Consider the following 25,902-nt stretch of genomic DNA (forward strand, 5'->3'; position numbering starts at 1 on the left):
CCAGGAACCTTACTTTTGCAATAAGCAGCTGAAATCCTTAATATTAATTCTAAATTAGTTTAATCCTTAATGAAATCTTTTACTTTTAAAAATATTCTGTTCTTTTAAAAATAGCCACAAGAGGTCAGTCTTTCCTAAGATATGTTTAACATACTGCAGTACCATAGAAGACCAGTATTTTTGCAGTATACTATGTTATCCATTATAAATCAAATTTGAATGCAACATGCATTAAAGTCAGTCAAGTCATCAAACCTTTCAGGATTCAACCAAAAATTATAGATCATATTGATCACAAACCCACTATTTTAAAAGATCACCAAATCTAATTTCACTTGATTGTCAAAACAGGGTGTAGACTAAATCTTTACCAATTCCAGTTGTGAAGAAACAAACTATTAAGAAGTTGATTGTTCATCTGAAATTCTAAAAATAAAGTACATGAGATTTGGCTGTGCAAACAAAGGAGTATAGAATTTCTTTTAATCTTATTAGAAATATGAATCATTGTTGCAAAAAGCAACATGCTTACCTTGCCAACTATCATTGCAGACGCACAATTTTTCTCCCGTTAGGTCGCAGTAACCATGATCAGGACTGCCACAATTGGCTTTACAGTAAGGGATATCACAAGCTTCACCCTTCCAGTATTTATCACATTCACAGTATACTTGACTTGGAACAGAAATACTCGTCGTACACTTCCCATGACCAGAGCAATTGTTAGGACAAGAATTGATTCTGTAAAATATAATTCATATATATTCAAATTCAAGGTAATTACAGAAGAATTTTGGTTGATATTTTGTAAACTTTACCACTTTTATGCTGTTTTATGTGCTCTGTTAACACAATTTCACAATGTGGCTTCAATGCTTTACTCTGTATCCTTTTGTCCCTAATGCAATTCACTTAATATTTATTTGCAATTGATCTTAATTCATTCAGGGAGTTTACTTTGTCACCCAGACTTCAAACTTCAAAGGACTACACACTCCATATTTGCATAATCTATACAGTTTCAAACACAATGTTTTATAAAGACTTAGTATTCAAGTGTTTTGAATATACATTTTACAGAAAATAATTAAATTCATGAATACCTGAAACTACATGAAAAGCCAAGATATAACCTAGTTATATAATATTATTTAAATAGCATGTTATCATTTATATACTATCATAGAAGAAAAGGGATAATTATCAAATTTTATTTTAAAGCCTTTTAAACCAATTATATTCTACTATATACTTATTCTTCCTCGCATACATGCTTGAGATAAAATAAATCCTAAACAACTTGCTGATTTCAAATTCTAACAATCTAAAGATACTTAGAGGGATACCTGGGTGGCTCAGCGGTTGAGCGTCTACCTTAGGCTCAGGGCATAATCCCAGGATCTGGGATCAAGTCCCATATCCGGCTCCTTGAAGGAAGCCTGCTTCTCCCTCTGCCTGTGTCTCCCTCTCTCTCTCTCTGTCTCTCTCTGTCTCTCTCTGTCTCTCATGAATAAACAAAATCTTAAAAAAAAATACTTAGAATATTTTATTCATGATGGAAAATTCCCTCGTTATATTCTACATTCCTGAAAAAAAGGAAAAAAAGAAGTGTATCAAGTTCCTCTGTGGTCATTCCTGTGAAAGCAGCTGACATCATCTCTGATTCCTTCACTACACCATGGGACTTCCAAACATAAAAGTTTATATAAACTGCCAGACACATAATAGATTCTTAATAAAAATTATTTTTCTTCTTTTAGAGGAGACAATGGTATATCCATCTACCTTACCTTAAGCCTCAATTTCCTCATATGTAAAATGGGAAAAATACTCATTTGACAGAATTGTTGTAAAGAAAATCAAAGAACATAATGTACACAGAGTATCCAGTACTGTCTCTGGAGAACAGAAAGACAAAACAAAGGCAGTTCACATACCCATCTTCAAATTAGGAGTACAATGCCTTCAAGCAGAGACACAGATGAAGACTCCCATTAATCCCACATCTGCTACCACAAGTAAGGTTACTCTAGTTTATGCTTCTTTATTTAATCATTTACCAACAATTTTAATTTTTTTAATTAATTTATTTATTTTAAGATTTTATTTATTTATTAGAGACACAGAGAGAGGGGGAGAGAGAGGCAGAGACACCAGCAGAGGGAGAAGCAAGCTCCACGCAGGGTGCCTGATGTGGGACTCGATCCCAGGACTCTAGGATCATGCCCTGAGTTGAGGCAAAATTTAAATTTTATAATTAAATGTCAACCAAACTTGCTACCATAAAGTCCTGACACTTAGAAAACAAGCTTAGAGACAGTACTTTACAGCATATGATTGAGATTTTTATCCTGTTTTAATCCTATAATTTTGAAATTTACCACACTAGCTTGCTCCTCACAAAGAAGATATCTATAAAAACAAATACTTACGAATAAAAAATGTTGAAACCAGTTAGATTATATGCAGCATCACTAAAAAAATGTAACAGTGCGTAGCCAGATGTTGTAACAACTTCAGGCACAGTTTCATTTCCCCTGATTTCAGGGACTATTAAACCACTGTAAGAGAGTAAAATTGAATGTAATATATATTAATACACATATGACTGTTAATCACATTAAAATTTACTCAAAAATACCCTTGTCAGCATCCCTAAATATGTATAACAGAATAAGCAACTAGAATGATCAGTCTAAAAAAAGGTCCTCTCCATCTTCCACCCAATTGGTCCTCCTACTGCTGCCAATGGATGAACATGTGCTCTCATGCCACGACCCTCCTTTCCGTCCTTCATACCATGTGCACTGCAGCATCCCATTTCTCACTTTATCCTGCTATCCATTCTGTTATAATACCATGGGGTGATCTCTTAACTTACGTGTAAACCATCTCTTAAACCCACCATATAGCCTCACTATATTCCTCTGGTTGCAAATTCTAATGAAGCTAAGAGAACACTCCACAGCAGCAAAGTGATTACAGTGGCATTCTAGTTAAACTTATACACCTCCAGGACACTAATCTAGGTATTTTAGGTCATCTAAAAATATATATTATTTACATTTCCTTCAAATTTTGCATACTTATACAAATTAAATTAATATTCCAAAGGACACTTCAGCCCATACATACACAAAAGAAAACTAATGGTGGGAGTGGGGAGATTTAACATGCAAGAGGTTTGGGGCGGTAACCAGTTAGTAATTGGTACTTTCCCCTTTTTCAATCTCCTATTCATGAGGAAATATTACATATCTTCATTTACTTATACCATACTACTCTCTCTAAATCTGTAAAACATGAAAGCAAGCTGCTAACAAATTACATTACTCGTAATAATCCATTCCTTTAGGCAGTGTTAAATTTCTGTGTAGGCATCACCAGGAGTTGAATTCTCTCATTCAAATCATATTTAACAGAACGATATGAAATAGTCAAATAATTTATTTTACAAACATATTCTCAAAGCAAACAATAAGTAATCAAATCTTCATGTTTTCCTAATTATTACTGCATCTACTAATTTACGTTTGTGAAGGAACAAAAAATCTTAAAAGAGGACTATCAGAAGAATTCAAATTTTCTATAATATGAGTCTTAGGTATATTTTTCATTATAGTGAAATTACTTGAAGTAAGTACATTGCTAAAAATAATATTCCCAGGTCTTTATAATAGATATATAATATCTATTTAAAATATTATATATAACTAATATATAAATATATCTGTCATATTTTTATATTTTTATATATTATAATTTATATATATATAAATTAATTTCTCTGAAACAAAGAATAGATTTCTTTACTGGTTATTTGTAAGTTTTCTAAAAAAGAATATTTTAAAAATAAAAGAATTTTAAATAAATTGTTTATTTTTTAAAATAAACTTTAAAAAAAATAAAATAAATAAAAAAATAATAATAAAATAAAATAAACTTTAAAAAAGAAGGTTTTCATATCTTGTATGACATATCAAGCAATTTGGACCAACTAACCCCACCACTGAAGTCAACTAGAAAAATGACAAATTACATAAAAACCAAAAAAATTAATTTGAATGGAATTGGAGAATTAAGAAGATGGTGAGCCCAGGTACTGGAGTCATTTCTCCTTATGGGCATTTGCTGGTTTCAAAGTTGGAGATGAAGTCTAAAATTTAAGAAACTGGGTTGTTTTACAGAGCTAGGAGAAAAGTGGAACCCAGGTTCCTCGCTCTGACCTGGGACCCCAAAGACTATAAGTAAAAGTGAACTAGTAAAAGACCAGCCCTCCAGGAGATTGCACTGCAGCTTGTGTGTGAATCACCCCAATATCTAAATTCAGTTGACTGGATTGCTAGTGTCTTCAGGCACTCTCCATAGGAATATATTATCTTTCCAGGCCCCAAATTATTACATGTGATTTTACAAACATGCAATACAACAAACAGTTGTCCGCACACAATAAAACAGTAACACTTCTCTATTTGTATCCATTCTCCACATTCTAAAGTCTTGCCTATAGAAGAAAGCTCAATTCCCTTAGTGTGGTATACAGTGATTAAAGGATTAAAAAACCAGACTTATTAGTCTGACTACATTACTTACTAGGTAGGCAACTTTGAGCCACTCACTGAATCTCTCTGTGCCTCAATTCCCCATTTATGAATGGAGATTTTATAAACTTCTTGGCAGTAATAATCCTTAACTAAAGGAATACTGTACAGATTAAAGGAGTTAATATATATAAAGAACGCTTGCTTGCATACTGCCTGGTACATAATAAGCATTCGGGAGATGTACTGATTACTGCTTATTGGGTAATCTGGCTCCTACCAATCCCTTCACATTTCCTATTATCAAATTACTCACAACTACTTATATTAGCCTGAAACATAATGCTCTTAAATGTGTCTATGCCTTTGTACATGTTTTTTCTACCAAGAATGTCCCATCTGGCCCCCATATTTTGCCTATTATTCTTCTACCTATGATGAAATTCACCATGAAGAATTACTTCTAAAATCATACCAAAAAAAAAATTTTTTTAATAAAATAAAATCATATACCACTCTTTTCATAACCTGATTACAATACTTACTGTGCTGAGTAAAAAATTCTGTGTGCATGCTGCCACCAGCGCCTAACCGCTGTGTACTGATACAGACTCCAAATCCTTGGAAGTTTCCAAGTGATAGGAGTCTTCTTTATTCATGGGGAGCTCTGATGTTTATGCTAGTGAGGTGACTCAGGGTGGAGCTGGCCACAGCAGAAAGACCAATCATACAATTAAAGGGTTGAGGCTTTGAGCCACAAGAAATCAATCCAACTTCCAGAGAGAGGAGGGCGACTAGAGACTGAGTTCGAACTTGTGGCCAATGATTGAATCAATCATGCCTATATAATGAAACCCCAACAAAAACTCTGGGCACCTGTAGCTCAGGTAAGCTTCTTGGATGATGATACACATTGGTGTGCTGGGAAGGTAACACATCCCAAGGACAAAAAAGTTGTTTGTGATCCTCCCAGATCTCATTCTATATGTCTTTTCATTTGGCTGGTAATTAGCTTTCTCCTTTATCTTAAAACTATAATCATAAGCATAGTGTTTGCCTGAGTTCTGTGAGTCATTTTAGTGAATTATTGCACCTGAAGGGATGGTGGGTACCCCTAAATCCGTAGCCAGCTAGTCAGAAGCATGGGTAGGACCTGAGGATCTCTAAACTTGAAGCTGGTGTCTGAATTAAGGGCAGTCCTATGGAGGGCTGTGCACTCAAGCAGTGAAGTCTGGCCCAACTCTAGGTAGCTTGTGTGTGAATTCACTGCAATGCCTGATCATATTCCTTACTATATCCTCCAGGCTTATGATAGTCTCTGGAACTGAGAAAGTTATCACATATTTGCTGAATAATGTACATTTACATAACTGGAATCATTCAAACACTTAGATTCTGAATTCATAGTATACAGGCTTTTAGATCAGAAGACTGTCATGTCCTAATCCTGGCTCCATCATCTATTAGAAGTAAAACAATTCCCCTGAGTCTCAATTTTCTCAGCTATAAAATGAGGATAACAGCACTTCTTCCACAAGATCCTTGTGAGAATTAGATAACATTTAAACTGCCTAGTACATTGCTTAGCTCAAGTGGATACTCAGTAAACATCTTCCATCTCTTTCAAGATAGGTAATAGGAACAAAAAGTCACTGGTTCCATCTTCACAGACATATACTAAATTCCATCCTGCTAATTATCTTACAAAGTTTCCTTTACTACCAAAAAAGCACTGGTAAGAGTGTTAATGGATTACTGTTAATTAATGCAAAGTCGTTACAAGTATGAACAAAACAAATGGAAAGGCACACATCTAAATGACAGTCAACAGTATCATAAAAATAGAATAACGATAGCTGAGTAAAATCTAAATTGCTAAAAATTAATGTATGAACCCAGAATCTTACCTAATTGTTACTATGAATTATCTTACAATATAATTATTCATAAGACTATTCCATTTTCTACCTATTGTCTTGGATGAAGGGGTATTTGTGGCAACCCTTTAAATAATTTTCAGACAACTCAAAAATTAAATTCTGAAAGTCTTTAGAGTAATAGCCATAATACTATTGCTATGAATGTGTCTAAGATGCTAAAGAGTCACTGTGAAATATTCATTCAGAAATACAAGTCCTTACATGTCTATCCAAAAAAATAATAGTCTACATTCCTGGTAAACAGAGTAGTTGCAACATAAATAAAAAGAAAAAAGAAAATTTAAAAATTTGAAGGGAACAATAAGCTTTTATCTTCATTTAAATTTTTAACAGTAACAGAACATATAAGCAGTACTACGGATATAAGAAATATAAGAATAAATAAATCAGTAACTTGGTCAACAATCATGTTAGTTAATTGTATTCAAAATCAACACTGATCACCACAATCCTAATTTTTCCTATGTCAAATATATTTTCTCCTATTCATAAAACATTTTATAATAATTTATATTACTTACATAGAAAAGATTTTTAAATTGATATTGAAAATGCTGTAATTTTAAAATTTAAATCTGACTGCCTGACTACTAACAATAAGTATTTTGAAAGAACAAAGACTCCCAAATTTTGAGAACTGAAAGAAACATACCCATTATTAAACCATTACATAAAGTGTAACTTAACTTTTTATTTACAGAATTGGAAATTTTATCATTTCACTAAAATAAAAAGACAACTATAGAAAACATACACATCTTTATCTCTTTGTCATCTAGAACTCATATTAATCTGTCTAATAGGTAGCTCTGAAAACATATTCACATCATTTTAAAAGAATAAACTATATGTGGCAAGAATAAAGGATACTTTTTAGGAAATCTACATTTCTGAAATGAGTACTCATTTATCTTTACTAAATCAAAATTTACACTATTATATATACACCTAAGTTGATAGTCACAATATGCAACATAGTATTATAACATCTCTGAAACTTAGCAATCAGTATCTCTGCTAAATTTATTTTAAAGCCCAGAGTAGTATATATTTAAAATTAATAAATTACACTTATTCCTCTACTACTGACTGTCAATTCACCAATTAAAACACAATTACTCACCTAAGAACTGCTATTAAAGGTGCATATATTGAATCTCCATCATAAACATACATATGATCCCAGCTACATTCTGTTGCAAAATGATTGAATCTTAATCTTAACACTGCATTTGGACTGAAAAAAAATATTAAAATGTTTAAATTCATATGTAATATTCAAAGCAGAGTCGGAAAAAATTTTGAGTACTGTATTAAAAACCTATTTACAAAAAACAAATAAAAAAATTTTAAAAAACCGATTTACAAAAAATTTTCTATTTATTATTAAGTTACAGATAAAGAGTATTATATACATTATAAAAATGAGGGACACCTGGCTGGCTCAGTCAGAAGAGCATATAACTCTTGATCTCAAGGTTGTGAGTTTGAACTCCAAGTAGGGTGTAGAAATTACTTAAATAAAATTTTAAAAATAAATGAAAATGACATGCAACTTCAAAATCTATTAACAAACTGTATATATAAATCACCATTTTCTAAAACTTTAGTCAGCAGTAAATGTTCTATGTCTTGATTAAGGTGGACATTACACAGATTGTATATATTACTGGAGCTATGTTGAACTGTACACTTAACATGAATTTCATTGTATGCAAATTAAACTTAAATGAAGTTGATTTTTAAAATTCAACACTCAATAAGTAACATCTCGTATTTCTACATAATACTTATTGGCTAAAGGCCCTACTATGGTCTTGAAATTTTAATCAAAAGGTCTCGGTAGGACATATTATTAACAAATAAATAAGATGAAAAAAAAGGGTGGGGGACACTTGGCTGGCTCAGTTGGTAGAGCATGTAGCTTGGGGTCATGAGTTCAATCCCCATGTTGGGCATAGAGATTACTTAAAAAACAACAAACAAACAAGACAAAAATAAACAAAATGAAACTATCAATGTACAGGAAATTAATAATTTCTAAAAACCTGTCTAAATAACCTTCCCCAAAAATAACATTTTCCAAATACACTCTTTAAGAACCATAAAATAACTTGTATCAATTCATTTATGATCTATTCACAGTATGTTTAAATAGATCAATCCAAACTCAGGCCCTAATTACTGAAAAAAGCTCCTAAAAGGATAATTAACTCTCTCTTACAAAATTTTCTTTTTAAATACCCTTATAACTAAAATACTGAAGAGTATAAACCAATGGCATAATTCAGCATGGAATATTTTTATCTTCTCTATGGCATCTTCAAATTCCATAACAAGATGTTTAAAGTAAGCCAAAAACGTCTACTTACTGCCACACTAACATAACTCTAAAATATATGTAACAAACTATTATCACAAGTAAAGGGATACTATAATTTATATTAAGGGCAGCCCAGGTGGCTCAGAGGTTTAGCGCCACCTTCAGCCCAGGGCGTGATCCTGGAGACCGGGGATAAAGTCCCATGTCAGGCTCCCTGAATGGAGCCTGCTTCTGCCTCTGCCTGTGTCTCTGCCTCTCTCTCTCTCTGTCTCTCTCATGAATCAATAAATAAAATCCTAAAAAAAAAAAAATAAAGTTAAAAAAATTTATATTAAATGTGATATCTAAAAGTTGCAAATCTCATTTAAAAATATCATGAATAACTGAATAAACTATAAGCAACTGAATGAGCTATATACCTATAAAATTACATTTTAATACTTTAACATTGATATGATCATTTTCTTTATCATTTCAGAATAAAATTTAAAAATCAATTTAATCCAAATTATGTACTTACTAGCCTTCAATTAGCCACGTGCATTTAGTTTTATATTTATAGTTAATTGGACCATCTGTTAAATATCCAGAAGGTTCTGTTAACCTAAAAAACAAAATCATGAAAAAATTACCTTAAAGTAACTTTAAAACATATAGTAGCATAAGAAAATTAAAAAAGACATTAAACCAAAGAAATGAGATGTAGCATTTTCCACAGGGAGAATTTATTTACAAATTAGAAAAGTTTTCAAATTGCCCTGCATCTCCCTACAACTCAAAAGAATTTATTCTGGATTTCTCTACACCTTGACATATTTCAACTGTTTCATTTTGCACAGTGAAAAAATACACTGAAAAATTGAACACTCTACTGATGGATTTAATGCAAAAATAGATGAAGTTAAATTGCCTCTGTACAAAAATAAGATGGAGGCAAAAGAAGGAAGGTCAAATGCATTTTAAAAGATGCAGATCAGGGATCCCTGGGTGGCGCAGCGGTTTGGCCCCTGCCTTTGGCCCAGGGCGCGATCCTAGAGACCTGGGATCGAATCCCACATCGGGCTCCCAGTGCATGGAGCCTGCTTCTCCCTCTGCCTATGTCTCTGCCTCTCTCTCTCTGTGACTATCATAAACAAATTTTTAAAAATTAAAAAATAAATAAAAATAAATAAAAGATGCAGATCAGGGCAGCCCCGGTGGCGCAGCAGTTTAGCGCTGCCTGCAGCCCGGAGTGTGATCCTGGAGACCTGGGATCGAGTCCCACGTCCGGGCTCCCTGCATGGAGCCTGCTTCTCCCTCTGCCTGTGTCTATGCATCTCTCTCTCTCTCTCTCTCTCTGTCTCTCTCATGAATAAATAAATAAAACCTTTTAAAAAAAAGATGCAGATCAAAGAAATAGAGAAATAGTGTATGTACATAACCACTTTCAGAGTTACAGTGTTAGCTATGTTTGCTTTTGGTTTTGGTTTTGGCTTTCTTTAGTTCTCATGTTATCCATTCTCAAGCAATTATTTACTTATTCATTTATTTTAATTTCAACTAACACACAATGTGATACCAGTTTCAAGTGTACAACTCAGTGATTTAAGAAGTTTATACATTATACTAGATGCACCACAAGTATCACCACAATCTGTCCCATTACATCTATCAGAATTGCTAGGGTAGTTGTCACCAGACTTTACTGTGTGCAACTACCTGTTTTTATTAAGATTTTCTCTTGTCTATTTTATACCAAGAACTCAATTTTGAAAATAGGATAAATCAAAGGTTTTATAATTATCTTCTATTTCAAACATAAAAAAGACAATTCTTAGAAAAATTTCTGTTTTTATAATTTAAAAATATTTAAAACAAGATCTCAATTGTACTTCATTTTGTTCTCCTTAGCTCCAGCCCAATTGTTTTATCCACAAAACACCTTATTTTAAGTAATTAAGATATCTTCCCATTTAGATTTTATATATTATACAAATACATATATTTATATAAACACACACAAGGACTTATCAGTCTTTATATATTCACTTATACATAAACACATATACATAATATACACATATGCACATAGATCTCTAGGTCACTATTTAGTTTTAGATCAATTAAATTTTCCTTATAGTATAAACTCAACTACACTAGGAAAATAAAAGTTTCATTTACCTAAATCGTGGTTCACAGAAATGTCAGTCAATAAACACATTATTTGTAAATCTTTCATAATCCCTGCAGATTATTTTAGGCAATAAAGAGGCTAATTCGGGACACCTGGATGGCTCAGCAGTTGAGCGTCTGCCTTTGGCTCAGGGCGTGATTCCGGATTCCTGATATCAAGGGGCTCCCTGCATAGAGCCTGCTTCTCCCTCTGCCTGTGTTTCTGCCTCTTTCTCTGTGTCTCTCATGATTAATAAATAAAATCTTTAAAAAAATAAAATAAAGGGGCTAATTCATGCTTGGGAAAGTTTTTTCAGAACAACAAATTCCAATATCTCAAATTAGTAATAAAATGTGCATTTTCTAGGTGTCAGGATCTACTGTAAGAGCATGATGTGTTACCTCATTTAAAAATCTCAAAAAAAACCTTACAAGATAATAAATAATTATTAACACCATAATACAGATGAGAAAACTGAGGCACAATCTATAAAGAACAAGTTAAATAACTTGTCCTGATTTTTCACTTCCAACAATACCAGATAAGGTAATTCGGACAAATCCTGCACTAAAAACAACTTTAAAAAGCTGAGGAACAGGGGATCCCTGGGTGGCTCAGCAGTTTAGTGCCTGCCTTTGGCCCAGGGTGTAATCCGGAGTCCCAGGATCAAGTCCCACATTGGGCTCCCTGCATGGAGCCTGCTTCTCCCTCTGCCTGTGTCTGTGTCTCTTCCTCTCTCTCTCTCTAATAAATAAATAAAATCTTAAAAAAAAAAAAAAAAAAAGCTGAGGAACAATTTTAAAATCTTAAAGGCATCTTATAAGCAACAAAATAGTAAGATCTACCAACTCAAGACCCAGACCTTGCAAATTCTTTAAGAAGAGGCAGGCATTCAGAGCTGCTTTTTGCTCTGGAGAGACCTGCCTATTGAGAGGACAATATCAAAAAGCGGCGTGCTTTTGGCAGCCTGAAACAGGGAGGGACACGACAGTTGAAGGCAATGGCCCACGAAACGTACAGGCTCAAGATGGCACAGCACTTTGAATTGAGATGCAATGACCTGTTATTAGAGTAAGGGTGTACCAGAAGTAAACTAGCCCCTGCATGGACTGCAGCCTAGCTATGAGTTAACTGGATGGCTGGAAACCTCAAGACTTAAAACTGGCTTAAAATGATACTGGAAATGCCAGTAGGCCAAAGTTCCTAACAGAAGATACAAAAATACTCTAAAGAAAGATAACATCATTCTAGACCTCAAATTATTTCTAATAACAATTTTTCAAATAAAATGTCTACCACAATTAAAGATACTAAGACATATGAAGATGCATAACAACAAAATAAGAACCAACAGACAACAGAAAGAGAACTGAAGATTTCAACTACAGAGATTATCAGATGTGTCATATAAAACAAATATGCTTTACTAAGCTCAACAAAAGACAAGATTTAAAATTTTGGCAATTAATTGAAAACTGTAAAAAGTAAGAGAGCATATTTGAAAAAATAATAGACATACTAATACTGAAAACTACCCTAATCAATATTAAGAATTTGATGCACAGGTTTACAGCACATTTAAACATAGCTAAAACAGGATGAGAGATCCAGAAGATAGGCCCATAAAAAATATTCAACCAAAGCAGAATGACTGAGAGAAATCAACGTACTGGACTCTACCAGGTGAAACTCCAACAGCCTGAGACCCTAGCTGAGAGCAGGGGAAATTAAATAGGGAGTAGAAGAACAAAACCACAGATATCAATTATCATCTTATAACACATAAAAACAAAGATCATAACAGTTTTGCACAGTTTCTATTTGCTTGTTACAAGAATATCTTCTCTCCTCATTTTTATTTTACATACAATTTGTTTTAAGTTAACTCTACAATTTAGACTTTAGATAATGGCATATTCAATATGACTATGAATATGAAGAGTAATTAATACAACCAACCACAGATATAATGACCCTTCGAACTGTGTACTTCTTCTTTTTGGTCAAAGAGTGAGAACCTCAGTTGGAAGATGTGTATCTTCTTAGATAGAAATACAGTGTTGTTGTTTGCTAGGGAATTCACATATGTTTAGAAGGAAACATAAAGAAGCTGAATAACCAAAGGGTAGACTGTGCCAATTATCCATTGCCTCTTGCCTCAAAATCCACAGTTTACCTACTCTGTGAAAATAGATCTGGGCCCTTTAAATATGTTTTCTTTGTCAGATGGCATGATGTTAAGCTGGCATGCTTTGTCAACAGAGTGCACTAGAAAGAGTATAGGAGACAAGAGTTTTGTTTCCGGGTTCCAATGTACTTAACAATCTCCTGCAGCTTGGCTTCTCCGGGACTAGGATCCTATAGAATGTGATGGCCAGCAAGCCAGCCACCAGTAGCTTCTCCTAGCACCTCCCCTCAGGAAATTCTGCAGCAGAGTGCCTTCAGTGAGACACTGCCTCACGAACAGCATTCTTCATCTCTCAGTAAGATAATCATAGCAAGTTCCAAAGGGCAGATATCAAATAATTTCTACCAGTGCAGCATGACAGCAACTGTACCTTTCAGTGAGCCACAGCCAGGCCCTCTCAACAAGGTCTGGATATCAGGCCAGGAGGTGGGAACTTGTACGTAAGTGTTCTATCTCAACCATAAGGTTAGTAGTGGCTCCTCCTTATATCCACTATCTCTACATCGTTTGGAAAAACCTTTAATTCTTACTAGCCAATTTCTCATTATCCCAATCCCTGGTACAATCAAAAATTATTTACATTAAACCTTCCCTGTTAAGATTATATGATTCTCTTTTCTGATTGGACCCAAACCGATCAATAATAATCAAGGATATGCAAAATACAATCACAATTACATACCACCACTGTGCACACAACAAAACTAAGTTAAAAAGAATAATATCAAATATTGGCAAAGATGTGGAAAAAACAATTGTCATACAACTTCCAAAGTAATTTGGCATTATGTTACATAGTAGAAAACATATATCTTTTGAAGTAGCCAACAGTGTCTGTGCTACTCCCGTACTCTCTCAGACCCTCTTTGCTATTTCCATACACTCAGCCTGACTTCCTTAGGTGAGCACCTGCATCTTTGCTGGAGGACTCCCCTCTGGCTGCTGGAACCTACACTTCCTCTGCATGTGATGAGCTGAAAGTGCTTATAAATCAATATCCTCCCAGAGGTATCCCCTAGTCAATGAATGATTGGATAAAAGTGTAAATACCCTAAGCTTCCTTACCTCTTTGTTGGGATTATACTGCAGTGCATTTTCTCCCCAGTACTTCCCGGTGGGATTAAGCTCTAGTCCCCCCCTGCGGTAGGTGACTTGATAACATACTTCTTACTGGCCACTTCTCTGTATGATTCAGTCAGTGTCCCTGCATCCCCCAAGTATATTATATGTGCTCAATTCTCAGTGTAAAAGCAGATACTTCTGCTTCGGGAGGTGGGGGGGGGGGGGGGGGGTGCCGGTGACCAAACTAATAGTTACCAGCAGGAAGCAGATCTTCAAGACAGGATTCTAGGGTTGGATCACTCAATGGGTAGATGGTAGACAGAATGGTAATAACTCCTGGCATGCCAAAGCATCACAATGACTAAGACTCTTAACCTGTGAGCTGAGATGGGATACCAGCAGAAAGTTATGCATGGACAACAGGCTAATGCAATAGCTCTAATATATGAGAAGTACAGTAGCAAGGGTAATTCTAAGGACTGTGGAATTAGTTGATTTGCTGTAAAAAGTCATTGACAAGCTGAAGGAAGAAAACTCCAGCCGAGTGCCTCTATGAGACACCTGCCCATAAGCAGCTTTTCCCAACATCCTATAAGACTCAATTCACCAACCACTAATTTTAGATACAGTGTAAAAGCCAGGGGACTCTGTAACATTTAAAGTGAAGGAATCTCTACTCCTGAATTCAGAGTGAAGATCAAGCTGAAAAACAGCCCCAGGCTCAGACTGTGAGAGGAACAGAATTATAACAAAAAAAAAAAAAAAAAGTTTAATTCACAACTGTAACAAAATTACTGTGCTAAAGTTAGTGAAGTAAGACTCTGATACCTAGGAGGGTGCCATCTGGATAGATGAGCTTGAGGACCTTAAACTCTCATATTTTTTTTTCACACTTTGAGCCTGCAAAAGTCTTTCAGAAGCCAAAGCCGACAGTGAGAAAAATTAATTCCCACCCTCTTTATAAGACTACTTGTTCTTAGGCCATGCCAGTAAGTAACATCAGAATTTAATTAAATCAATTTAATCAATAACAATCGGCTACAGTAATCACACATCCAAATACCATGAAATTAGTGGCAGCCCCATACACACTGACCACACAAAAAAGATAAATTTAAAATCCCCAAATATTTGCAAATTGAGCAATATACTTCTAAGTCCCCATGCCAATTAGAAAATATTTTCAACTGAATAATATTAAAATCATAACATAGCAAAATTTATGAGATGAAGCTAATTTATGAGATGAATTTACAGAGAAATTTTAGCTTTTAATGTCTATATTAGAAAACTGAAAATCAATTATTCAAAGTCACAGCTTAAGAAGCTAGAAAAAGAATAGTGAATTAAAGCAAATGAAAGTATACGGAAGGGAATAATAAAGAACAGAAATCTCTTAGGGTTCCCGAGTGGCTCAGTCATTTGAGTGCACAACTCTTAGTTTCAGCTCTGGTCACTTAGGGTTGTTGAGTTCCGCCATCAGGCTCCATGCTCAGCACAGAGTCTGTGTGGCATTCTCTCTCTTTCCCTCGCTTCCTCACCCACTGGTGCACACTGTCTTCTCTCTCAAAAAAGTAAATAAATATTTTTTAAAAAAAAGAAGAACAGAAATCTCTTAAATAGAAAAGTCATACAATAAAGGAAATCAACACAATTAAAAACTGGCTTCATGAAGATTAAAAAAATTAATTATTCCCTAGCAGAACTTACCAAGAAGAAAAATATTAATTACCATTATCAAAAAGGAGAAGAGAAACCTCACTACTGATGCTACAGAAAGAATAAGACATTGAGAACAACTTCCTGTCAATAAATTTGATATTTTAGATGAAAGGAATACTTCTTTAGATAGTATAACTTGATGAAACCAACAGAAGAAGAAATGAAAATTATAAATATCCTTCACACAAAAATCTTAAACTAAATGTAATCAAATTTAACCTAGCACTATATAAAAACAATAAACATAACAGTATTGCTGACTGAAGTATATATAAAGACTTAGAGGTTCATGAAATAACATTGCTTTGTTGGGGAAATGCAAATCATTCAGTGAATCAATGGGTAATATCTAACAATGAGACCATAGGGCAATCCAAATAACAATGGTTACAAGAATGGAGAAGAAAGATTTAACAGTTATTCAGATTGGTTTAAGGAAGGAACCATAAATTTAATTGCAATGACCCCTTGAGCAACTAAAATTTACCTAATATTTTTACATTTAACTCATGAAATCATTTGCTGATACAAGTACTGAAAATCATCCCATACCTAGCAAGAAACCCCTTCAGAGCAAAAAAGCAGTTATACAGAAGGATTCCTCAAAAACACTGAAAGACAAATAGAAACAACCCCTGCTTCATGAAGCAAAAGGTGACAGTGGAAGTAAATAATAGATACACCAAGAGCCTGGGAGGAAAACCTTGGGAGAGATCCTTTGAAGAATTAATTGAGAAACTATACAGTATGTGAGCCATACAGGGAAATTTGGGAAGCCACATGCATCCTCAGGTAAGACTACATGCTCAGAAAGCACCTAAGAAGACTCTACTATATTTTCATCTCTGGCTAACTTTTAGACTGAAAGCAAAAAGAAAATGGAGGCTAAGGCAAAGTCATAAACAACCTACCTATGCACCAAAGGAATGTTCCAAAAGAGTCAATCTGCAAAGACTAGAAGATTTTTTTATATTTTCATTGGCGCCATGCATTCAAAGAAATCTGTATCAAAACACTAGCTGACCACAAGCTAAAAGAACAGAAACTTTAGAGACCATACACAACAAAGAATATAGTCATTACAAAAGCAATTTAGAAAAATCATGAACTACAACCCACATACACACACACACACACACACACACACAGAAACAAACAAAAAACTGTAGAGAAGACTCTAACTTCTAGACTTACCACGTTACAATAATCAACAAAAAACTACCAAGCATGCAAAGAAACAAAGTATGGCCTATTTGCAGAGGGAAATATATACCCATGGAAACAGACAGTGAACTAGCTATTTCTAATATTGTTTTTACAAAGTATTCTAAGTTTCAAACAACTAACCTATTTTTTATTGCGGCATTCTTGTTCTTGATTTTAGGTCATACTGACATGTTAATCTAGATCAGAGCTCCACAAACTACTGGCCCACTGTCTGTGTAAATGAAGATTTAATGGAATTCCACTACATCCATTTGTTTACACATGTCTAAGATTGCTAACATGCTACAAGAGCAGAGTTGAGCAGTGGCAACAGAAACCATCTGGCCTGCAAATTCTAAAATATCTATTATCTGGCCTTTTACAGAAAAAGTTTGCCAATCTCTATCCCCATGCCTGTCATGTGCCCATATGCCTTCAAATGTCTCATCTTGCTAAAACTGCCCAATCTAGAGTCCCTGATCAAATAAACATGCTAAGCTATTTAAAATACAGGAACAGCCACTACTAAGTATAGGAAAACAAGCACAAACATTAAACTAAAATCAAAGCAATTGAAGTATTATTCTCTATCCTGGCTAGAAATAAAAAATTTGATTAAAACATCAGCCCGGGTGGCTGAGCGGTTTGGCGCCACCTTCGGCCCAGGGCATGATCCTGGAGACCTGGGATTGAGTCCCACGTCAGGCTCCCTGTATGGAGCGTGTTTCTCCTTCTACCTGTGTCTCTGCCTCCCTCTCTCTCTCCCTCTCTCTCTCTCTCTGTGTCTCTCATGAATAAATAATCTTTGAAAAAAATTAAAAAATAAAACATAAAATAAGAAAAATCAGTAGTTTTAATACTACAAAGTCTCTGAGACAATAAATCCTGTTTATCAGAAAATATGGTTTTAGTGCTGACAATAACCACTCAAGAAATAGTCAAATCTACTTGGAGAATCTTTATACAGAGTCACCTTTGCAAGCCATCGTCATATGGAAGTCTTTTTAAAAATAGTATTTTTTTTTAATTTTTATTTATTTATGATAGTCACAGAGAGAGAGAGAGAGAGGCAGAGACACAGGCGGAGGGAGAAGCAGGCTCCATGCACCGGGAGCCCGACGTGGGATTCGATCCCGGGTCTCCAGGATTGCGCCCTGGGCCAAAGGCAGGCGCCAAACCGCTGCGCCACCCAGGGATCCCTAAAAATAGTATTTTTAATTAAAATATTGTTTAATAGTTTATACATTTTTAATTAAAACATTATACATTTTACTATACTATATATTTTATACATTTAAACAAAATGAAGAGTACCTCTAGATTATATTCATTGGTATTAACTTTTTTTCTTTTCTCCACAATGATATTGTATTACACTACTGAGCTTATATTTCTTCCTGCTTCCTTCATAGTATATTGTGCATCCTCCACTTTTAAGTGTGCATTCTCCATCCACCTAACTCCTAATAAAAACTTAGGTGACCTCATCTGCTAGAATAGTAGTCTTCAAACCTTAATTACATGCTTTGTCAGTAAAAAGTTTTATTACATAACTCAAATATATGTATATTTACATATAAGTAAACATGTACTACTTAAAATATTGTGCACTAGGGGTGCCTGGGTGGCTCAGTCAATTAAGTGGGCATGAAGCCCACTCAAAAATAAAAAATAAAATAAAATAAAAAAAATAAAGAAAAATATTGTGCACTATAAAGTACAGATTTTAAAAATCAAAATTAAAAATAACAATACTAGGAGTCCTAATATTTTCTTCCCACTTTCCAGTGAGTCATCTTAGTTACCATCCCACTTTAGAGAACACTGATTTGAATAAATCATACCCTAGCCACACAGTATTCCTTCACATAAAACACACTAACCAAGCTGACTACAGTAGTTGACTGGCACCACATACACAAGATTCCTCTATAGACTGGCCTCAGTGGTAACAAATATAATGTGCTTAGTCAGTTCTCACATCTGATAGAAGAGGAAGGAAATGTTTATACCCTACCGTTTACATGATTTGGGGTGAAAAATAATTGATTGCTAGTAGCATGCCCCTGGTAAGACCATCACCATTTCTCCTCTAGCAAATAAAACTTTTTTCCTATGATCCTTTAAAATACTGTATTTCCATTGCAAATCTTTCCCAATCTCATGCAGACTTCAAGTAATTGCCAAAACAGGGGTGCCTGTGTGGCTCAGTGGGTTAAGCGTCTGCCTTTGGCTCAGACCATGATCCCGGGGTCCTGGGATCACGCCCCTCAATGAGCTCCCTCCTCAGCAAGGAGTCTGCCTCTTCCTCTCCATTTGCCTCATCCCCAGCTCATGCACTCTCTCTCTCTCTCACATAAATGAATAAATTCTATAAAAAAAATAATAATTGTCAAGACAAAACAATGCCTTCGGGATGAATGTTACTAAAACCAGTATCAAAAAAGTTTTCAGCATTTTAATCTTTTAACTACTGTGTATCAATACTTCTCTGTGGATAAGTTACATTGGAATTGATAGCAACTATTTGGGGTACTCAGAAGTCTTTCACTCAAATATTTGAAAATCAGATTCTAGGCCAAATATTATAATTAGGCATTTACTTCAAGATTTTAGGCCATGTTAAATATGCCTAATGTCAAGCTAACTTCATATTGAGCAAAGAAGCTACAGACGTAGGAGGAAGAAATTAAGAAATTAAATTGCCAGGCAAGATACTTCATTTTGAAAAGATCTGATTCGGTTGTACTCATTTATTTTTTACTGTGGTTAATATTATGGTATATAAGTTAAAACTCGATAAAGCTATTATATTAAAAAAAAGGGAAGGTCATGTATGCTAAACCAAAACAAGTTGATTGCCTCCTAAAGCAGAATTTTTAAACAGGAACCAGAATTTCATGCACAATACTTAAAATATTCAAGATATAATCCAAAATTACCTGCCATACCAAGAAACAAGAAAATTTGAACTCATCTGAAAAAAGATAGAGGTACCACGATTGACATGGTAAAGATGCTGGAATTACTTGTCAAAATCTTAAAGCAGCTATCAGAAAAATGGTATGACAAGCAGTTGCAGATACTTTCAAAACAAATATAAAAATAAAAGTTTCAAGTAAAGAAACAAAACATAAAGAAATGGAAATATGATAAGTGAAATTTTTTATACCAACTCACAAGATGGGCCCAATAGCAGAATGGAGATGATAGAAGTAAGAATCAATGAGCATAAAGACAGAAAAACAAAAGTTATCCAACCGGAATGTAAAGAAAACAGACTGAAGAGGGCTTTTTTTTTTTTTAAAGATTTATTTGTTTATTCATGAGAGAGAGAGAGAGGCAGAGAGACACAGGCAGAGGGAGAAGCAGGCTTCCCGCAAGGAGCCCGATGTGGGACTTGATCCCAGATCCTGGGATCACATCCTGAGTTGAAGGCAGACACTCAACCACTGAGCCACCCAGGCATCCCTGAAGAGGGCTTTAGTGACAAAGAAGTAATATTTGTCTCTTTGGAGTCATGGGAGAGAAGAAAGAGTGTGAAGCTGAAAAAAAATACCAGAAAAAATGATAACAGTTGGGGTAACTGGGTAATGGGCACTTAGGAGGTCACTTGATGGGTGTTATACTTATGTCAGCAAATCAAGCTTCAATAAATAAATAAGTAAAATGCAAAAATTAAATAAATAAAAACAATAACAAAATTTTACAAATTCTGAAAAATATATAAACCTACAAGGCAAGAAACAGCAAATAACAAATAAACTCAAAAAATTCTATACTCTTATACATCATAACCAAATTTCTGAAAATTTAGAAGAAAAAAAGGAAGCCAAAGGAAAATGAGAGCAACAATTTGAATGACAATAGATTCTTCATCAGAAACCTTAGAGTCGCTGCTTTAAACATTCTAGCCCTTTTTCAAGGAAAAGATATGATCAAATTTGTGTTCTATGAAGCAAACTCTGGTAGCAATAAAGGAGAACAGCAAGGGGAAAATTAGGAGCACAGAAATCAATTCAAGAGCTAATGCAACAACCCAGTAGAAAAAAATTCAGGATTTTACTAAAGCAGAGGCTAAGAGATGAAAAGGATGGCAAACCTTGAAAATGACAGCAAAACATTCATGGGCTCTTAAAGGAGAAATTCTGTCTTTCCAGCACGAATGGCCAGGAAAAGGTACCCTGCACATCAGAGTATGCAAGGTGTCCCAAGGAACAGAAAGCTGAAGATGGAAATACCCTAATTCTGCATATGAACTCACATTAAGACTCAGGTTCAATCTGAGTAGCTCATATGAGGAACAGACCCAAAAAGCAGCTTAATGAAGCCTTTGAGAAATTAATTAAAACTTAAAACACTACACAAGTCTCAGACTAGTCCCTGAGTGGCATGTGTGCATTCAGATCCAAAGGCTTTGAAAACAGAACTGAGATTAAAACCATTACCCTCAGAAAGCATGACGGAGAATTTGCTACTTGAACCCAACTGGTTTGTTCCTTACAAAAAAAAGTAAACAAGGAAAGCGATAGATCAGTAAATGGACATTCCCCAGAACATAACAAGATCCATAACCTATACAAGATAACTTTCACAATGTCCAGAATAAATAAAAATCACTCAACATACAAAGAACTAGGAAACCATCAACATTTCTCAAGGGAAAAGATAATCGATGTCAACCCTGAGGAGATCCAAAACTGCATCATCAGACAGACATTAACTATTATAACTAGACGCCATAAAACAAAGATAAAGAAAAAAAAAAGACAAAGATAAAGAAAAAATGAAATGAGAGCTCTCAACAGAGAAAGAAAAATTATCGAAAAGAACAGGATGGAAAGGTTAATAATGAAAAATACCACCTCTTAAAATTTAAAATGACTGGATGGGTTCAAAAGCAGAATGTATATGATAGAGGCAACAGTCGGTGAAGCTAATGATAGTTCAAAAGAAATAATACAATCTGAAGAAAGAGAAAAAAATTTTTTTAAAAATCAGAACCTCAAGAACCCGTGAAGCTAAATCAAAAACCTCACAAGTGTCACTAAAATCCAAGAAGAAACAAAAAAGATTACTGCAGAAAACTATATTAAAGGAAATAATGTTTTTTTAAATCCCATTTTGATGAAACACAAATATAAATTCAAGAAGCTCAGCAAACCCTACCACCTATGGTAAATTTAAAGAAACCTACATCCAGATACATCATAATTTGAACTGCTTAAAACAAAAAATTCAGAAAAATCTTGAAAGCAGCTAGAGAAAAATGACATTATATATAGAAGAAAAACAAATTACTGCAGACTTCCCATCAGAAATCATGAAAGACCAGAAAAGAACTGTGCAACCTGTTTAAAATGCTGAAAGAATTAAAAACCTAAGATTCTGTACCTGCAAAAATATCCCTCACTAAACAAAGCAAAATAAAAGTACTGTTAGGCCAAAAAACATTAAGAAAAGACATCAGCAACAGTCATGTTTGAAAAGAAATGGAAAAAAAAAAAGTGGTTCACACTAAAGGAGAATGATCCTAGAAGGAAATTTCTATCTATAGATAAGCAAAAAGCAAAAGAAAGAGCAAAAATCTAAGAAATATAAAATAGACAGTTTTTCTCCTCTTAGGTTCTTTAAAATATGTTGTTGAAAGAAAAATTTATAACTTTATCTAACGGGGTTTGTCATACAAGTAGATGTAATGTACAAGACAATTATAGCAAAGGTCAGTAGAGATGGATAAGTGGACAAATATGGTTATAAAACTTAATTTAACATGCTAATTTTAAAATAGCATTAACTCTGAATAGATTACAAAAAGTTAGGTATGCATATTGTGAACAATAGCATAATCAATAAAAAATAATACAAAGCCATATATCTGAAAGGACAATGGCAAATTAAAATAGAGTACCAAAATATATCCAAATATATTAAATGTATATAGTCTCAATAAACCAATAAAAAGAGATTATTACATTGGATTGAAATATATATATAACAGAGTGGCTATTAATATCAAAGTAGACTATAAAGCAGAAACAGTTCCAAAGAAAAAGATGGAAAAAATGATACTATGACAAATGGGTCAGTTCACCAAAAAAACACAGCAGTTCTATGTGTATCCACTCACCAAAAAAAAAGCCTTGAAACATAAGCAAAACTGACAGAAGTGAAAGCAGATGGACAAATCTATAATCACAGGTGGAGACTTCAACACTCCTCTGAATCAACAGAACCAAACAATATCATACAGATAAATTACCTGAACAATTAGAATCAACTTGACTTAACTGACATTTCTATAACATCCCACTCAACAGAAGAATGTACCTTCTTTTCTATTGCAAATGTTAATATTCACCACAGTGCACCACATTTTTTTTCTAGAAACAAGTCTTAACAAATTTGTAAGAACTGAAATCATACAAGGTATTTCTTTGAACATAGTTTAAGTAGGAATAAATAACAAAAATCTTTGGTAAATCCTCAAATACTTGAAAGTTAAACAAAATTGTTCTATATGAGCCAAAGAGCATGTCTAAAAGAAAATTAGAAAGTATATTGATCTGAATAAAAATGAAAGCACTACATATCAATATGTGAGAGACAGCTAAAGCAGGGCTCAGAACACACATAGCATTAAAATACTTTTATTAGAAAGGAAGAAACATCTCAAATTAAGGATGTAAGCTTTTCATCTTAAGAAATTAGAATAAGAAAAGCAAATTAAAACCAAAGGAAGTAACAATCAATGAAACTGAAAACAATAAAAGAAAAAAGAGCAGGAATCAATTAAACCAAACATATTCTTTGAAAAGATCAATAACGTCAATAAATATATAGCCAGACTAAGCAAGAAAAAAGAAAGAAAATGTAAACTACCAATATCAGAAATGTGAGAAATATTACTAAAGACTCCACAAACTTTAAAAGGATAAGGGAATATTATACACAATGTTATTTCCACAAATTTGAAAACTCAGATGAAACGAACCAATCTCTGTAAGACAATCTACCAAAACACACTCAAAAAAAAAAAAAAAAAAAAAAAAGGAAATGAATGTCCCTACATCTATTTTAAAAATTGAATTCATAGTTGCAAGCCTTTCCTCAAAGAAAATCTCAGGCCCAGTTGGCATCAGTGATGAATTTTACTGACATTGATGAAAAAAGTAAGATCAATTCTACATAAATTCTTCCAGAAAACAGAAGAGGGGGCAGGGGGCACTCTCTAACTTATTTTATAGGGCTAGTGTTATCATGATAAGAAACCCAAAGCCATTATAAGAAAAAAAATTACAAAGTAATATCTTCTGAGAACACAGAAGCAAAAATCCTCAACAAAATAATAGCAAATCAAATACACCAATATATAAAAAGTATAATATATTATGACCAATGGGGATTTATCTCAGGAATATAAGGCTGATTAAACATTTGAAAATCAATCAAATTAATTCACCAATATCAACAAACTAAAGAAAAACCAAATGATTGTCTCAACAGATACAGGAAAAAGATATAGAATTTAACATCCATACATAATAAAGTGTCAAAATAAGGAATACCAAGGAACTTTCTAAACCTAGTAAATGGCATTTACCAAAAAAGCCTACAGCTCACATAATACTATATGCTTAAAAACTGAATGTTTTCATCTAAGACTGGGAACAAGGCAATGACATTCACTCTTATTTTCTTATTCAACATCAAGTTGAAAGTCCTAGCCAGTACAATACAGCAAGAAGAAAAATAAAAGACATACATATAATCGCAAAGGAGGAAGTAAAACTGACTCTACACAGATAACATAATTGTGTATGTAGAAAATCCCAAGGAATCTATAAAAAAAAGCTACTGAAACGGAGTTTAGCAACATTGCAGGAAGGATACAAAGTCAATATACAAAAATCAATTGTATTTCCACATAATAAAGATCAACAAACAGAAATTGAAATTAAAAGAAACAATATCAATTACAATAGCATCAAAGTACATAAACTATTTAGTATAAATCTAACAAAATACATGTAGGATCTATATATGATAATTACAAAACATGCAAGAAATCCATGCAAACCTAAATAGATGAATAAATGTTGATGGACTGGAGAAGTCAGTATTGTTTATATGCTAGTTCTTCTCAAAACAATCTCAAGCCAACACAATCCCAACCAAAATCCCAGGAGGATTTTTTTTTTTGAACTGAGAAACTGATCCTAAAATGTGGAAAAGCAAATGAGTTAGAATAACCAAATGAATTTTCAAAAATAAAAATAGAGTTCTGAGAATCTCATTACCTAATTTCAAGACTTACTACAAAGTTATAATAGTCAAAAAAGAGACTCTCAAAAGGACAGAACATGAATCAAAGGAAAAGAACAGAGTCAAGAAACAAATATAGAGATAGATATATCCAACTGATTTTCAAAAAAGGTACAAAGACCTGAATGATAAAAGGATCATCTTTCAATAGTCATCTCATAATGAAAAAATGGGTCAATTTATCAAGAGGAAATAAAATTTCATGTACTTAATAAAAGAGCTCCAAAATACATAAAGCAAAACAGGAAAGACTGCAGGGAGAAATAGACAAATGCAAAATTAAAATTGAAGATTTTAATACTTCTCTCTCAATAACTGATAAGTAGACAAAAAGGTTTTAGAAAACTTGAATAAAACTATGAATCGACTCAATCTAACTGAAATTTATAGAACATTCCACCCATCACACACATTCTTTTCACTTATATAAAGAATGTTTATCA

At 33.7% G+C, this 25,902-nt stretch overlaps 1 protein-coding gene across 3 annotated transcripts in view; it reads right to left on the reverse strand.

Moving 5' to 3' along the window:
* ATRNL1 (attractin like 1) overlaps positions 1–25,902 on the reverse strand; it is a 760,501-nt gene that overhangs the window by 726,035 nt on the left and 8,564 nt on the right. For all 3 annotated transcript variants that reach the window (XM_041742630.1, XM_041742631.1, XM_041742632.1), the window contains exons 2-5: positions 9,325–9,408; positions 7,605–7,718; positions 2,433–2,561; positions 533–741 (exon numbers count right to left, since the gene is read on the reverse strand). In XM_041742630.1, coding sequence (XP_041598564.1) covers positions 533–741; positions 2,433–2,561; positions 7,605–7,718; positions 9,325–9,408 — 536 coding nt within the window. The remainder of the gene's footprint in view (positions 1–532; positions 742–2,432; positions 2,562–7,604; positions 7,719–9,324; positions 9,409–25,902) is intronic.

This window comes from Vulpes lagopus, chromosome 2, assembly GCF_018345385.1.
Source record: "Vulpes lagopus strain Blue_001 chromosome 2, ASM1834538v1, whole genome shotgun sequence".
NCBI classification, from domain to species: Eukaryota; Metazoa; Chordata; class Mammalia; order Carnivora; family Canidae; genus Vulpes; species Vulpes lagopus.